Source organism: Salvia splendens, chromosome 21 (assembly GCF_004379255.2).
Source record: "Salvia splendens isolate huo1 chromosome 21, SspV2, whole genome shotgun sequence".
NCBI lineage: Eukaryota > Viridiplantae > Streptophyta > Magnoliopsida > Lamiales > Lamiaceae > Salvia > Salvia splendens.
Window position 1 is genome coordinate 22,419,896 of NC_056052.1, and position 13,919 is coordinate 22,433,814.

General features: G+C 38.3%; 2 protein-coding genes across 3 annotated transcripts; both read right to left on the reverse strand.

Annotated features, from left to right (window-relative positions):
* Positions 1–227: 227 nt before the first annotated feature.
* Positions 228–1,742, reverse strand: LOC121783849 (probable WRKY transcription factor 27). Its single transcript, XM_042182025.1, has 3 exons — positions 1,201–1,742; positions 1,014–1,127; positions 228–898 (listed from the first exon to the last, which is right to left on the reverse strand). The coding sequence occupies exons 1-3, from the start codon at positions 1,596–1,598 to the stop codon at positions 418–420; spliced, it is 993 nt and encodes a 330-aa protein (XP_042037959.1). The 5' UTR covers positions 1,599–1,742; the 3' UTR covers positions 228–417.
* A 6,479-nt stretch (positions 1,743–8,221) lies between these two features.
* On the reverse strand, positions 8,222–13,891 carry LOC121783574. 2 transcript variants are annotated; one of them, XM_042181689.1, is made up of 9 exons: positions 13,419–13,891; positions 12,000–12,094; positions 11,674–11,753; positions 11,178–11,219; positions 10,935–11,062; positions 10,337–10,517; positions 9,838–10,010; positions 8,793–9,014; positions 8,222–8,691 (listed from the first exon to the last, which is right to left on the reverse strand). In XM_042181689.1, exons 1-9 carry the CDS (start codon positions 13,832–13,834, stop codon positions 8,394–8,396), a joined length of 1,635 nt encoding a protein of 544 aa, XP_042037623.1. In that variant the 5' UTR covers positions 13,835–13,891; the 3' UTR covers positions 8,222–8,393. The 2 variants fall into 2 exon arrangements, with proteins under 2 accessions (XP_042037623.1, XP_042037622.1); XM_042181688.1 differs by having other exon boundaries at positions 9,838–10,016.
* Between the last annotated feature and the right edge of the window lie 28 nt (positions 13,892–13,919).

Here is a 13,919-nt window from a genome sequence, read left to right on the forward strand (position 1 = left end):
ACGTATTAAGTTAAACAATAAGAATAAAGAAGAATATAGTATAAAATTATTAGGAATGGAGGAATTCTCTAATGCAAATCTCCCCATAATTTTATAGTACAATATATTAATATAGTATTGAAAATGGACTATAAGAGAAACAAAAATCACAATATTTGATATCATATCCATTTATAATGTGAATACTTTTCGAGGACTTTGTTCACTTATTTAAACTATACAATGAATAATTAAAGTAGTCTAATAAGTTAGTGTGGTGGACTGGTGGTGGTACATATCGACAAGTCCAAAAATAAACTCAGCAAATATTAATGTACTACAAATTAGAAACAGATATTTAATGCTAAGATACAAATTAGAATATATTATAGTAGAAATAGTTTATGGAAGATAGATATTCCTTGTCCTTGATTCCTATCAATTTATATTCTCGTCGCTGGAGTGACCATCGGAATCTTGAAATCCACTGAACATGTCGTCATCATCGTTCATCATATCGCTCGGGATCATGATTATATTCTCGTCGTCGTCTCCGCCTCCGTCTTCCCCCTCGCCCATCTTCACGTCTTCCCTCTGCGCCACACCTTCGCCTTCCACTGAGGGAGTGGCCGGCGAGAAACTCGCTAGGGCCGCCGGCGACGAAGAGGAAGAAGCCGCAGCCGCCGACATCGGGCCCTTTTGAGATAAAAGCGCGCCATTTCCGCCGCCTCCGCCCGGTTTAGGCCGCGGAGAAGCCAGCTTGGCGCGGGTGCTTCCGGCGAGCGAGCTCCGGTGGGTCGGGCGCGGGTGCGTGTGCTCGCCCGCGTACGAGACCACGAAGATCTCCGGATCGTTCGGGCTCCGCTCCACCTGCTTTCTCGCGGCGCAGCCTTTCGATGTGCTGCACCGGTAGTAGTTTCTGTAATAACAACATTTCAAAATTTGTAATATACCGGGCAATTTGGTAGGATAGATAATGTAATAAAAAATGTTCGTTCTTATCATGTTTTATTTATTTATCTTTCCTGCCAAACCTCGGATATGGAGAACCTTTGATTGGTTTTTGGCCGTATTTTCGCCACGCCCATGAATCGGCAGAGAGCTCTTCTTGTGTCATTTGACGCACCATTTTCATCTGCAGATTTTTCCTGTGCAAACGAAACTAGATATTAAAATCAGTCATTCTGTTCTTCCTCGATATTTCTAGAGAGAGAAAGCTACCTTCTCCGCGGCCGAACTGGCGGCGGAATCGTGGCCGGATAATTTTGATGGGAAGAGCCTATGTGAAACCGTACATTTTCATGAATTGGCATATTCAATCGGAGCGGCGGCGGCTTGAACTGCATGAAATATTGATGCGCTTGCGGCGGAGAGGGCGTTACGCTGGCGGCGGCGGCGGAGGTTGGCGGCGGATCCTCGCCGCAGAATTCTTGGTAGATTTCTCGCAAACCTTGGAAAGGATCGTTTCTGACATCCACAGAAAAATCGAAGGGGTTTTGGGCGTTGCAATGGAAAGGTGGAAAAGGGGCATCGACGGCTGCGGTGGTGGCGACTGTAGTGGTTGTTGAGCTGGCGGCGCAGCCTCTCACCACGGCGTGGAGATCCCAGTCATCATCCATCAGATCACTGCTTATGTACGAGGAAAGATTTATTTTCTTGGCGCTGACTTTTAATTGTAAATAAAAACTATACTAGTACAATATTATGTGTGAGTTTCACTGTGCACTTATATAATGATAATTGTGTTTAGAGGGAGAGAAGAATGAGAATTCTCTACTTTTTGCCTTTTATCAGTTTGCAGCAAGATTTGTTAAGCATTCATGCACAAGAAAGTTCTTAGATTTTTTACCCAAGCATAATTTTGTTTTAAAATAGGGATAACTGCCTTAAAAGTCACTAAATTTCGGTTTTTCCGACAACCTATAAAATTGGCATGTAAAGTCACAAACTTTGCCGGGTTGCTGGTATCTCCCATTTTGACCCGACCCTGTGTTTTCCGGTGAATAAGTGTCCTATGTGGCATGCCTGAAAGTTGGCATGGATGTCATCGGAAAATCGTAAAACGACGTCGCTTTGAACACCTAAAACGACGGCTTTTCATCGCTAAGTATGCAATTAGGTTTAAATTCCCAAAATCAAACATAGGCATTGAATCATCCTACAAATCGCAATTCATCCACCCACTTCAATCTCGATTTTTCTTCCCTCTGTGGTGAACGATTCACCCGTAATCACGTGGGCAATATCAATTCGTTACCATTTGTTAACAAGGTAAGATCATAGCTTCAATTTTAGGGCTTGAAATCCCGATTTTTGAGACATCACATTTGAAATCCCGAATTTTGAATATGCGATTTAGGGTTATGTTGGTTTTAGGGTTCAATTTGTCGTTTCTGGATTGAATAAACTTGTTTAGGGCTTGAATAAACTTGTTTCTGGATTGAATAAACTTGTTTCCCGATTTGTGGTTGGATTGAATAAACTTGTTTCCCGATTTGTGGTTCCCGATTTGTGGTTGGATTGGGCGATTTCGAATGTGCAATTGGCAATTGGCACAATAGTTCAGGACTGTGGTTTTGAATGTGCAATTGGTTTAATAGTTCAGGATTGTGGTTTTGGTGTAGGATGTCCACGTCTTCGCGGTCTTCGAGCAGAATGACTTGGCCGAGGTTTGAGGCAGTGGTCTGTGATCACGGTCTTGAAGCTGATGTGGTGACATCAAATACGGGTGCCAATCCCGGACGACGCTTCTATTGTTGCCAAGTCTGGAAGGAGGACGATTGTAAATTCTTTCGTTGGATTGATCCAGCGTTTTCACCGAATCAAGAGTACTTTTTAAAAAAATTGAAGATGGATAGGGACAACGTGCAAAGGGCATAGAGAGATAGAGTTGCTAAGCAGGATGCACTTGACGAGAGCGTTCGTTCCAAAACCACTGAAGTTGAAGCACTCCAAGGTGTTGTCGCAGATTTGCATTGTCAAAACCAGAACTTAAAGGTTGTCATTTGCATTTTATGTATCGTCATTTGGATACTGACGTAGCTTATCTAATAGAACCAATGATTGTAGTAGACTATGCAAGTTGAACTCCAATGTACTACACTACGGAACCAAGAATATTGTAGTGATTTTTCCCCTATGAATGCATTGAGTTATAGTTCAAATATAACTTATTGGTACTCTATCCCTTTGTTACAGCATTGAGTAATTATTTTTCCCTATAAATGCATTGAGGTATGAGTTCAAATATAACCAGGAAGCTATGGTACATTAAGAGTTCCTGTCCAACAAAGAAGAAGAAGAAAATAATAGCAAGGGGAAGCTATGGTAAAGCTTTTGATGAAAAATATGGAATTAACTTCAGTTTAGTACCCAAAACACATTGTTTACACATAATAGTTTGCTGCCACAAAACACATCGTTTACACATAATTTAGTACCCAACCACATATAGTTTGGTGCTCACAAAACACATTTTTAAGACATAGTTTGGTGCTCACAAAAAAAACATTGTTTTCTTCCAAATACACATTCAACATCTTCAACCATTGTTGTAGCTTTGCTGCGTTGGAATTGAGTCATCACCTCCTCCAGAACGTCCTCCACCACGGCCTCCTCCACGGCCTCCCCTTCTTCCAGCTCTCCCCGTAATAGCGGTGGTACCACTTTCGGCATTAGATGGTGTCTTGCGAGGTCTTCCCATCTTGGCCTATAAGTTGAGTAATTATAGTGTTAGTAATAACTAGTAATAAAATAGAGCGTAAGTTGATTAAAACTAGAGTTTAATACCTTTGGCTTAGGTTGCACTTCAACTAGATCGTTTTTGCAAGTTCTGGAGTTGTGGTCTTCTTGGAAACACTTCTGGCATGTCATCACACATATCTTCCTCATTCTATTGGGACTGGCTGGATCCTTCTCGAATGGATCTCTCATTCTCACCTTCTTGGGCCTACCGAACATCTTCCTTACAGGTGGAGGTACAACCGGGTACCCCTCAGCAGGAGGCCAGGTTGAGTAATTGCAACCTGACTAGGCCATAGAACATGTCATCAGTAACAACAAACTCTTTCTCTTTATTTTCTTTTGCTTTCTTCCTTCCCTATGTGTATTCCTTATCCTCAGACACTAACTCCTCAGCCTCCATGTCATCATCAGTTTCCTCATCTTCAGAAGATGGTATATAACTCTCATCATCCTCACTATCATATCCCATACCCACTCCCATACTTTGATCAGGCTTATCTCTCACACTCTCATCAGGTCTAGCTCTCATTCCCACAGAAACAATTGGAGCTCCATCAGGTTTCCTACCTCCCAAATCCTCAGCATCAGAATTCCTACATCCCACACTCTTACCCACATCCTTAGCTGCAGAATTTCTAGCTCCCACACTCTTACCCGCATCCTTAGCTGTAGAATTCCTAGCTCCCACACTTTTACCCACACTTTCAACCACTGACTTCTGGGAAGACTGGAACAAACTCTTCTTCACACTGCTTTCAACACTCTTTTCCACAATATTTTGGGTAAAAACTGATTTTAACTTGCCAGCCTTTGAAGTTGTTTCCTTTCTACTTTTTGTGATACACTTACTCTTATTCACAGACTCAACATTAGTCTTTGTCACTGACCCAAATTCAACCACTCGATGCTTGACAGCTTCATCACCTATAGTGTCTCCCCCACCCTTCTTCCCACCAACAACATATATACACATCATATACTTGATCTTTAACTGTGGTTAGAAACTTCAGCATTAACATCACCTCTGCATCACCTTTTATATCAATTTGCTGCACTCCCCATTTTCTCTTGAAGCTAATTCTATCCCAACTATCTAAACCTAATTTGTTCAGTTCCTCCACTAGGTCAAAGTAACCAAATCTATCTGGATCAAACCCACTGCCTTCCCACATTTCCCCACCTATGTATTTCTATCAAATCTTCCCATCTGGAATGAAATGCCCCCATGGTAAATCCGAAGCACAAAAGGCTTATTGAAAAATGAATGGAAAAAATCAAAAAACAGAACCAAATGGGGACCAACGAATTTAAACAATGCAAAGTGGAGACCAAGAAATTTAAACAAAATTGATGCAAACTGGGGATCAACTCTAAACCTTAAATTTAATCAAAATCGATGCAAAGCATGTTCAAGATAATGTAAACAATGCAAAGTGGGGACCAACCAAAGCTTTTGCAGTAAAAAGGGCAAAGATACACTTATGGGAACGGATTCGGCTTGTCCGGGAAGAAACCCGGCCACATCTCCATGTCGAAGAAACCTTTCTCTCTGCCGCCGTCATACTCTGGTTGTTTCACGTCGGCGTAGTCGGCGTCCTCGGCGGAGACCAAACTGGAGAGTGAATTTGGGGGTGAAAGCGTTTGGGAGTGAAGGTGTTTGGGAGTGAAAGTGTTTGGGGGTGAAATTAGGGCATGTAATTTTAGAGTGTAATTTTAATTTAGTGTATTATTAGTGTATTTTTTTAAGTGTAAATTATAGTAAATTGAGTGTCATTGCCCCGTCAACTATTTTTGGTCAAATCACCCGCCACGTCAATTAAAAGCGACACATCAGCTTACTCATTGACCGGAAAAACCATTGTAGAAATCGGCGACAAAAGACAAAGTTTGTGACTTTACACGCCAATTTTATAAGTTGTGGGAAAAGCCGAAATTTGGTGAAAGCTGGTAACTTTTAAGGCAGTTAACCCTTTAAAATAAAAATATGTCTATTATTTAAAATAGGGAATCTCATGTGCATGTATATTTGCTAGGGTTTTATTAATGGTGTGGAATCTCTAGCCTTTTAAATTGACTTTTGGAAATGTCAAAAAGGAGCCATTTTAAATCATGGAGTGATATTGGTGGCACCATAGCCATTTAATTATTCCATATTCTTTTTGCCCTTTTTTCATGGAATGGTGGCCATCTTTTCACAACTTAGACTTAACACAACTCATAATGGGCAATAAGAATATGGGGTTGGTTTCAATCTTTAGGAGCAAAGATCTTTTGTATATACATATGTGTTTTGGGTTTAATTAGTACCCCCAATCAAAATTTGTTATAATTAAGAATAGCAATTATATCAGTGGGTAGATTGATATGCCACAACTAATTATAGAGATATCACTAAAGTATTTTTTTTCCCTAAAATGGATGTATTGGTGAATAGACAGTGTGTAGTGCTGGTATAGTAATCCAGATATGTAGAAGATTACGCATAATTACCCTAAAATTAGAAGGAGATCCTAGTAATATTAACAATATTATATGATAGAAATTAAAGAATAATCTTTTATGTTTGGAATCAATACATGATTCCACAATCCACAGTACCCACTATGCATGACTGGAAATATCTTTAGAATAAATAAATTTATAAAGATAACTATCTTTGCCATGCATTATAATATTGGGGATTTTGATTATTTCATTCCTCTCTTAGGTTCTTCAATCTGTACACTTATTTGCAGCCACGTAGATTTAGTGAAAAGTCATTAATGAATTTTCTTATTTAGTTGTTTTACAATGCTTGGAAAATAATTACATTAACATATTATGGACAATGGCAGTTAGAGCGCCAATTACATGCAAATTATATCATTAGTTCATAATCATCATAGTGTTTTACTAGTAGTACGTGTTATATGGATAGGGATAGGATAGCTTATACAATTTGTGTATCATTTTATTTAAGGTTTATGTCTCCAACTTTGAACAAATTATAAAAAGTGAGGCAGTCAGGCAGCTAAAATCAATAATACTTTTGTAGGCTAAAAAGAGAGGCTCCTTTTCTATGTATATAAATTAAAATAAAATAGCACCAACATTTTCCTATTCTGATAATTATTAATATCCATGAATCATCTTTAGTTCTTCACTTTGCCATCCCCATATCAACTAGAGGGAGGGACAGTGATAGCCCCCAAATTCAGAGATTGGGTTTGGGGCCACCTATTCTCACCTACATTCAACGCTAAAATTAAAAACATTTGCAAGTTTTTGGATTAATAATTAATTCTATTCAAATTTTCAATTTAATCATATCTTTGTCTTATTGAGTAAAATTATGAATTATGACCAAATTCAAATTGGACATATAAACAGGTAGTATTAAATTGTATGCCTAAGTTGAGAAGTCATGTTATGATGTTTCGGATGATTATTACTTATTATTTTGCTCATTAAAAAGTAATTTAATTGATACAAGTTAAAAAGATTAAATAGAATTGTAAGTTGGTGTTGTATGGTATGACTTATTTTAAAAGATTATATATGTAGCAGTAGAACTAGTAAGTTGAAAAGATTAATTGTGATATACAATTCCTAAAATTTGAGAGAAAACTGATAAATTTCGAAGATTAAGATAGAATTAATTGATAAAATCACTTAAAATTAGGAAATAATCGATCATTAATCAAAAATTCAATCAGCACCAATGCATTGTGTATATACTGCTTTAATCATATTTTGATGTATGCCTCCTGCTATTTTGGTTAAAATTAGGTCAGTTATGGTAGTGATATAATTAAAAGAATATCAAAATATTAGTGTTGTAGTAACATGAATTAGGCAATAAATAAATTATTGTGGTAGTACTACTAATTATAATAATAATAAGAATTATGTTATCCAAGTCTAATTATATTTACAATAAAGTATAGAGATACATGTTAAAAAAAAAAATACTCCTGTTCATCACTCTCTATAATTACATGGAGTAATAAAACAAATTGTTGCTCAACTTGATCTCATGCACTTTTCTGAGATTTTTGCGATCACTTTATTGAAGTGGCTGTTGGATGTTGCCTTACAGAGAGATGCTTGTGGAGTACTCCTATTAAAAATTTATTTATCTCCTTTCATTAAAAAAATCAAGACTCGAGTCAAAGTCGTTGGTTTGTAGTGGAAAATATGAAAAGTCAACCAACAAAAAGTAGCCAATCAGTAGCAGTTTAAGAGCCAAAATGTTCATCATATATGCATTTCAATGGAAAGTATCAAAATATTACTAGAATCTATCAGTGGCAAATCCTGTTTCATGCACAACTTTTTCTTCATTATATATTATGTCCTCAAAAAGGGTTTAAATTTTTGGTGGTAGATCCAAAACATAATTTCAGACTTAAATGATTGGTGGCGGATCCTAAACATAATTTCGGGAAGACGAATCTATTAAGTGAAAATACAGTCTTCAAGAGCTCAAGAAATGGCAAATTTAAGAAACAACTTATACTAAAGGGAAAAAAAACTTATTTCACATGATTTAAAGTTGAAAAGAAACCAAAATTTCGGCCAACTTTTGGACCGTGTTCATCAAATCACAAGTATTTCCATACTACTCTACATATAAAATCATTTAATCCTACACAACTGAAGAAAAAAAAAACACGAAAAGGAATCAGGTTCTAGAAAGATCCCCCTCGAACCCACCTGGCTGACCTAGTTTTTGATACACCAGAGTAGTAGTCCCCGACATTCGCCACAAATAGAGGATCCCTCTCATCAGCCGTTGCCTCGTTGCCACCTTGATTTACCTGTTCCGCCTTCTCTAGTTCTTTCGTCAGATCATCCATCATCTTCTTTAAGTTGGCCTTCTGTATCTTGCCCGACTCTCCCGTTGAGACTCCAACCATTGTAATCTTGGGGAGGAATGGAGATAACTGCAACTCTTGATCTCTGTGTTGCCTGGTGCTCTTAGGATCTCTGCACGGAAATTAGATAAAGTTTATTACAAAGGGATTGCTCGAAATCACAAGAAAATAATTAAGAAAGATCCTCTTGACATGGAGGCTGATGGTGAAAACCTTGCGCCTAACGGATTCTGCTGATCTTCGTGTTGCTTCGACCAAGGATTACTAGACCAATCTCCGAAAGGGAACTGGAAACTCAGCCTCTGTTGTTTATGGCGAGTACTGTCATTCGTTTCCACTAGAGAGTTGGGTTTTGTAAGTTGAGCATCTTCCTCAGACTCAGAGTTAGAAACTAAGTGGGATGGATTTCTAGCTCTCTGAAAAGCAGCAGCACTCCTGCAGCAGGATACATGATATGAAATATGTATATAAAGCGAGAGAGCATGAGCATGATATAATTGACATAATTATGTAATGGATCGAGAGAAACACCCTCCTCAACAAGAAGAAAGTATGATGTTTTTTTGTTTGTAGAGTGTCAGAATGTGACGACTTCCACCATGCCATCGTACCATCAAATAAATGTCAAACTGGGGTTCCTGATAGGGCGAGGACTTTACACCTAAATCAACAGTATATTATTTATTTGCACTACAAATCACAGTTGACAAAACTCACACATCTCATAACCTTACTACTTTCACATAAAAGAAGATAGTGTGTTATATTCATGCGAGTAAGACAATTTCTCATTTTCATTTAGTCGTTCTTCAAGCATAGTGAAAGTTGCCCTTGGGTAGGAAGCTTGTGTGGAAAGTAACAAAATGAGAAGAAAGGAAAGAAAGAGAACAGACACACACACAATTCTTCAAGCATAGTGAAAGTTGCCCTTGGGTAGGAAGCTTGTGTGGAAAGTAACAAAATGAGAAGAAAGGAAAGAAAGAGAACAGACACACACACAAACCGACAAACAAAAACAAATTAAAAACTGTTGGCGATAATAAGATAGCTCACAAAGGGGACTAGTAACGAACACACATTCATAAAAAAGGGCATATATGCTTCTGGCATCTCTACTAATAAAAGATATATGAAAGGAACTAGGCGAATAAATAAAAGGTATGTGCTTATGAGACAGCAAAACGTGTAAATTAGCTGTTTTAATATTTCCAGAAAAAACATTCAACCAGGACAGAAGAATACAGAGCTTCGGACGTACTTTCTCTGAAAGGAGTCGATCACGTAGGGAAATTTGGGCTGAATTCCAGTGGCCTTACGCAACCATCTGTTACCGAGAATAACCTTGTCAACAGCATATAGAAGCTGAATCTCAGCAGCCTTTGAGATGACACTTAAGGGTATACCAGGATGACCCATTTCGTCTAGGACTTCCTGAACCTTTCAAGCAGCAGCAACAGACAGAAGATCCATTTATTCACAGCCACAGGTACTCAATAACATATGCATGATAATATTTGACTAGGGTAATCGATTTAGTACACACTGGGAGTGCAATCTGACCAAAATTAACAGCAGAAGGTTGTCTTAGTGGTATAGTTTTCTCGGGTTTGGCCAATTGCCCAGCACAAGTTATGATTTTACAGAAAAGATGGATTTTTTCTAATTCCTATTTCAATATAATCTTTATTATATAGTTGGCTTCTTAAAATTTTGTAGCCAACTAGCAAATGGTCAGCACTAGACAAATAGATCTGTACCTCTGGGGGATCCCACATGCTTTCATTCATCTCTTCAACAGCTTCTGCTGACAGGTTATCATCAATAACATCTCGTCGCCGTTGCGAATTTCTTGTTTCAATCAATGCATGGAAATGTTGATCTACTGACTCTTGAAGAATGTTATCTAGCATCTTTTTATCAAAAAAGTAAGGAGTATACCTGGCATAGGGTGGCAATGCCAATGGGTGTCAGAATGAACTCCAAACAAAAAACAAATTACACGAATGGGTTAAAAGTTACATGCAAAACGACACCTGAATTTCCCAAAAGTCGTACTTACAGCGAGTCAACAAAACTTAGTGATACATTGAATCCTTTTAGCTGATCATAACGTATTAATTATTGAGGGGTATCTCAAATTTGAAATGCAGTAACAAAATGAAACCTAATGAAGTAATTATGGAAGATATTAGGAATTTTTTGGAATATGGACGAAAGAGAGATTACTGAGGCATCAAAGACAAATATTATTGTGACAGCTTCACTAATGCACAAAAGATTTATTTAGTGCGCATACTAACAAAGAACTCCTTGCAAATTATTCTCATCCAAACAAACATAGAAAACATTACTCACCACTTGATGCCATCCATTGTTGCAATAGCAATATCCATGTTCTGAGCACTAAAGACAGGAACACCCTCCACTTTCTTTTTACCATCGATTTGGGGAAATACTTTCAGAAGTTTGTTAGCTTCCTTAACCTGAAAGCAGCATATTGGAGTCAATGGTAACTGCATTTTTAGAACATCATAACTGAATGTTGTGCCAATTCAATTTCAAACAAGTTTTAAACAAGAGCTTGTAGGTGGGTCTAACCTGTCTTTCATTTGGAATAAATTGAAACATATCAGGTTTCTCCTGCATTGCACATGAAAAGTTCGCAAATATATCAGTTTAGAAAGCTCCATATAAATATTGTCTCCCTCTCCCCAAAAAAAACATCATGCACGAAGAAGAAAAATGGAGAGGTCATGATAACGCATGCATAAGTCCGTATTTATAAGTTTAAGTTGAAGGAGTTCCAAATTACACCTTGCAGGAAAACATCAGAAGCATTTAAAACTAAGAAATTGGAATAGTTTTAATAGCTTTGTGCTCTTCGATTTTTATAAAAATCACCATTGGTAGTGATATAATACGTTTGTAGGAATTTCTCAACAGAACCTAAGAACGTAAAGCATCAACTGGATTTTTATACCATTAAAGAAACTAAAGTTTGGTCTTAACCAACAAAAAAAGAAGGCTGGGTGAGTTCTGCAATTAGATGAATCATTTAATTAAGACTAGATCCATAAACTGATCGAGCTAGTACCTTAAAATGCTCATATGCAATATCAAGACGGCATGCACCAACCACCCCGCTGGGTATATTGAGCTTTTTTACATAAGAAACTGGACCACAGTGAAATAGAGATTTCATCAACTCAAGCTACATCTAAAGTGGAAATCACCAAGGGCGAAAACAATGATAATTAAATAATTTGAGCACCATGCTATAAGAACTAAATCACTAAACATGAAAAAAACTTGGAACAGCTAGTGTTGTTTCACTAGAAACCTTTCTATAGAGCTAATGGGTGGATAGGAGCATATGTTTCCTGGGACAATAGAACGAGGTAAAGAGAGCAGTTTTCATACCCGCATCTCCGAGATCCATGAAGAAACGGAATACAGGACCATTCCTTTCACTTTTAGTCACTGCTGCAAATATCTTCTTTAGCCACTCTGGTGTTCTGCCATAAAAGATGATAAGGATAAGATGCATATCTGCAAATGAATTCGTGAAAGGGAAAAAAAGGAGTGTCTCACAATAATAATGGGATAATGGGGGTTCAGAGACTCAAGCAGGTTGACTAAAACTTTAATTTTCTCAGCATCAGCAAGTCAGCATAATCTCAGGAATCACTACGGAAAATATTCTGGAGAAGAATTGTGTATGTTTTTGTGTTCAAACGCAAGGAAAGAGGTAAGGCATAGTTACTCCCATGGAAGTGCTTGAAATTGAAGCCGCAAGTGTAAATATGCATGCAGCTGTATAGAATAGATGAAACAGTGCATAGTAACTAAAGCCAATCCACTCCCAGTTCCAATTCCAAATGCTCTAGCAGGAAAGCACCAGGAAAACAAGGCACTGGCGCCAATCAAACCAGGTTCAAAATTACTTTGACAAACAGGAAACATTTTCACTTTTTCAGTTGTTTATGAAGCGTTTGAAAATCACATCACCTTAGTTACTTGTAAGGTGGAAAGTACATGAAGACTTCAAAAAGAAGCAATTCTAGTGTCATTAACAATAGCAGTGCTAGTGCTAGACAATTAGTGACGAGGCCAATAATTTTATTGAAACTGATGGTGCACGATTGGGAACACTTACATTCGCTCAAGGACTAAAAGAAGTCATTTCTCACCTTTGTGGCTTTGCTTCCTCTTCTTTGTTCAGAAAAATAACCATACCGACATTTGTTTTCTTTTTTCAATTCTTAATTAAGAGAATCTCTTTTAAACTCTAATCCCACAGAAATTAACATTGTTGCATCATTCTAACTAGTTTATACTCAGTATAGTAAAATATGATTGCTTACAATTTCAGTTCCATAGCTTTCATATATGAAGGAAAAATTACAGGGCAACCAAGCAGCAGTTCAAATGAAACCCATTCACTTTAGTTACCAACAAGGATTCCAACTTTGGTGCCAAAAAAACAGGAAAGCAGTCAGATTCTCATTGCTCAAGTCACTCCCACTATCCCACATCAGGATTCAATCATATCACATTAGAATTTCAATACCAGCTTCTTCAATTAAATCCAAAATTACCAACGGTGACCTAGCCCTGGTAATTTCTATATCATCAGTTCCGCTTATCCTTATCCCAGTGTAGAAATAGAAACTAAATTTATTCGAAAACAGTCCAGCAACAACTCCAGGATATCTTTACCATGCACTAATAAAACCAGTAAATCCACAACTCTGTCTATCAAGAAAACCTAAAAATATACAAACAAATAATTCAACGGAAGATTACTGAATGTCAACGAACCGAGACTGAGACCAATACCTTTTAGACAGGAAAGGGATATCAAAATGAGTCGAAACAGCCATCAAACCGGTGCCGGAAAGGTCGCACATGCTGAACACCTGGCCCACGAACGCCGGGCCGCCGCCTTTCCCGGTCGAAATCCGAACTGTGGAGGGGAATCCCGCGCCCGTCTCGTAAGAGGGCGCGGTCTTGGCGGATAAGGAAGGCGGAGACGGCGGATTTTTCGAAGGCGAGGCTGAATCGGAGGGTGAAGTGAGTGAGAGGGCCGAGTTGGGGAAGAGAAGAGGGAGGTGGATTTTGGAAGAGGGCGGCGGAGAATATTGCCCCTTGGGAGGGAGGAAAGAGGATAGGTTGGCGGCGGCGGCGTGGAGGAATCCAGTGAAGTGGGCGGCGGGGTGGCGCCGGCGGTTGCGATTGTCGTCGGCCGAAGCCATGGGATGAGAAGGTTCGATCGTTGAAAGTTGAAACCCACACAAACTAAGTCGAGAATGAGAAATTTCGGAATATGGGTTTAAATTC

What these genes read in the sequence shown, in the direction of transcription:
- LOC121783574 (XM_042181688.1), bottom strand. Translation starts at nt 13,834, where the DNA reads ATGGCTTCGGCCGACGACAATCGCAACCGCCGGCGCCACCCCGCCGCC. An exon ending in ATCCCTTTCCTGTCTAAAAG is followed by an intron (nt 12,095 to 13,418) that starts GTATTGGTCTCA and finishes CTTTTATGGCAG; the next exon opens with AACACCAGAGTGGCTAAAGA. An exon ending in CATGGATCTCGGAGATGCGG is followed by an intron (nt 11,754 to 11,999) that starts GTATGAAAACTG and finishes ACTGTGGTCCAG; the next exon opens with TTTCTTATGTAAAAAAGCTC.
- LOC121783849 (XM_042182025.1), bottom strand. Translation starts at nt 1,598, where the DNA reads ATGGATGATGACTGGGATCTCCACGCCGTGGTGAGAGGCTGCGCCGCC. An exon ending in CCAGTTCGGCCGCGGAGAAG is followed by an intron (nt 1,128 to 1,200) that starts GTAGCTTTCTCT and finishes TCGTTTGCACAG; the next exon opens with GAAAAATCTGCAGATGAAAA. An exon ending in AAAGGTTCTCCATATCCGAG is followed by an intron (nt 899 to 1,013) that starts GTTTGGCAGGAA and finishes TTGTTATTACAG; the next exon opens with AAACTACTACCGGTGCAGCA.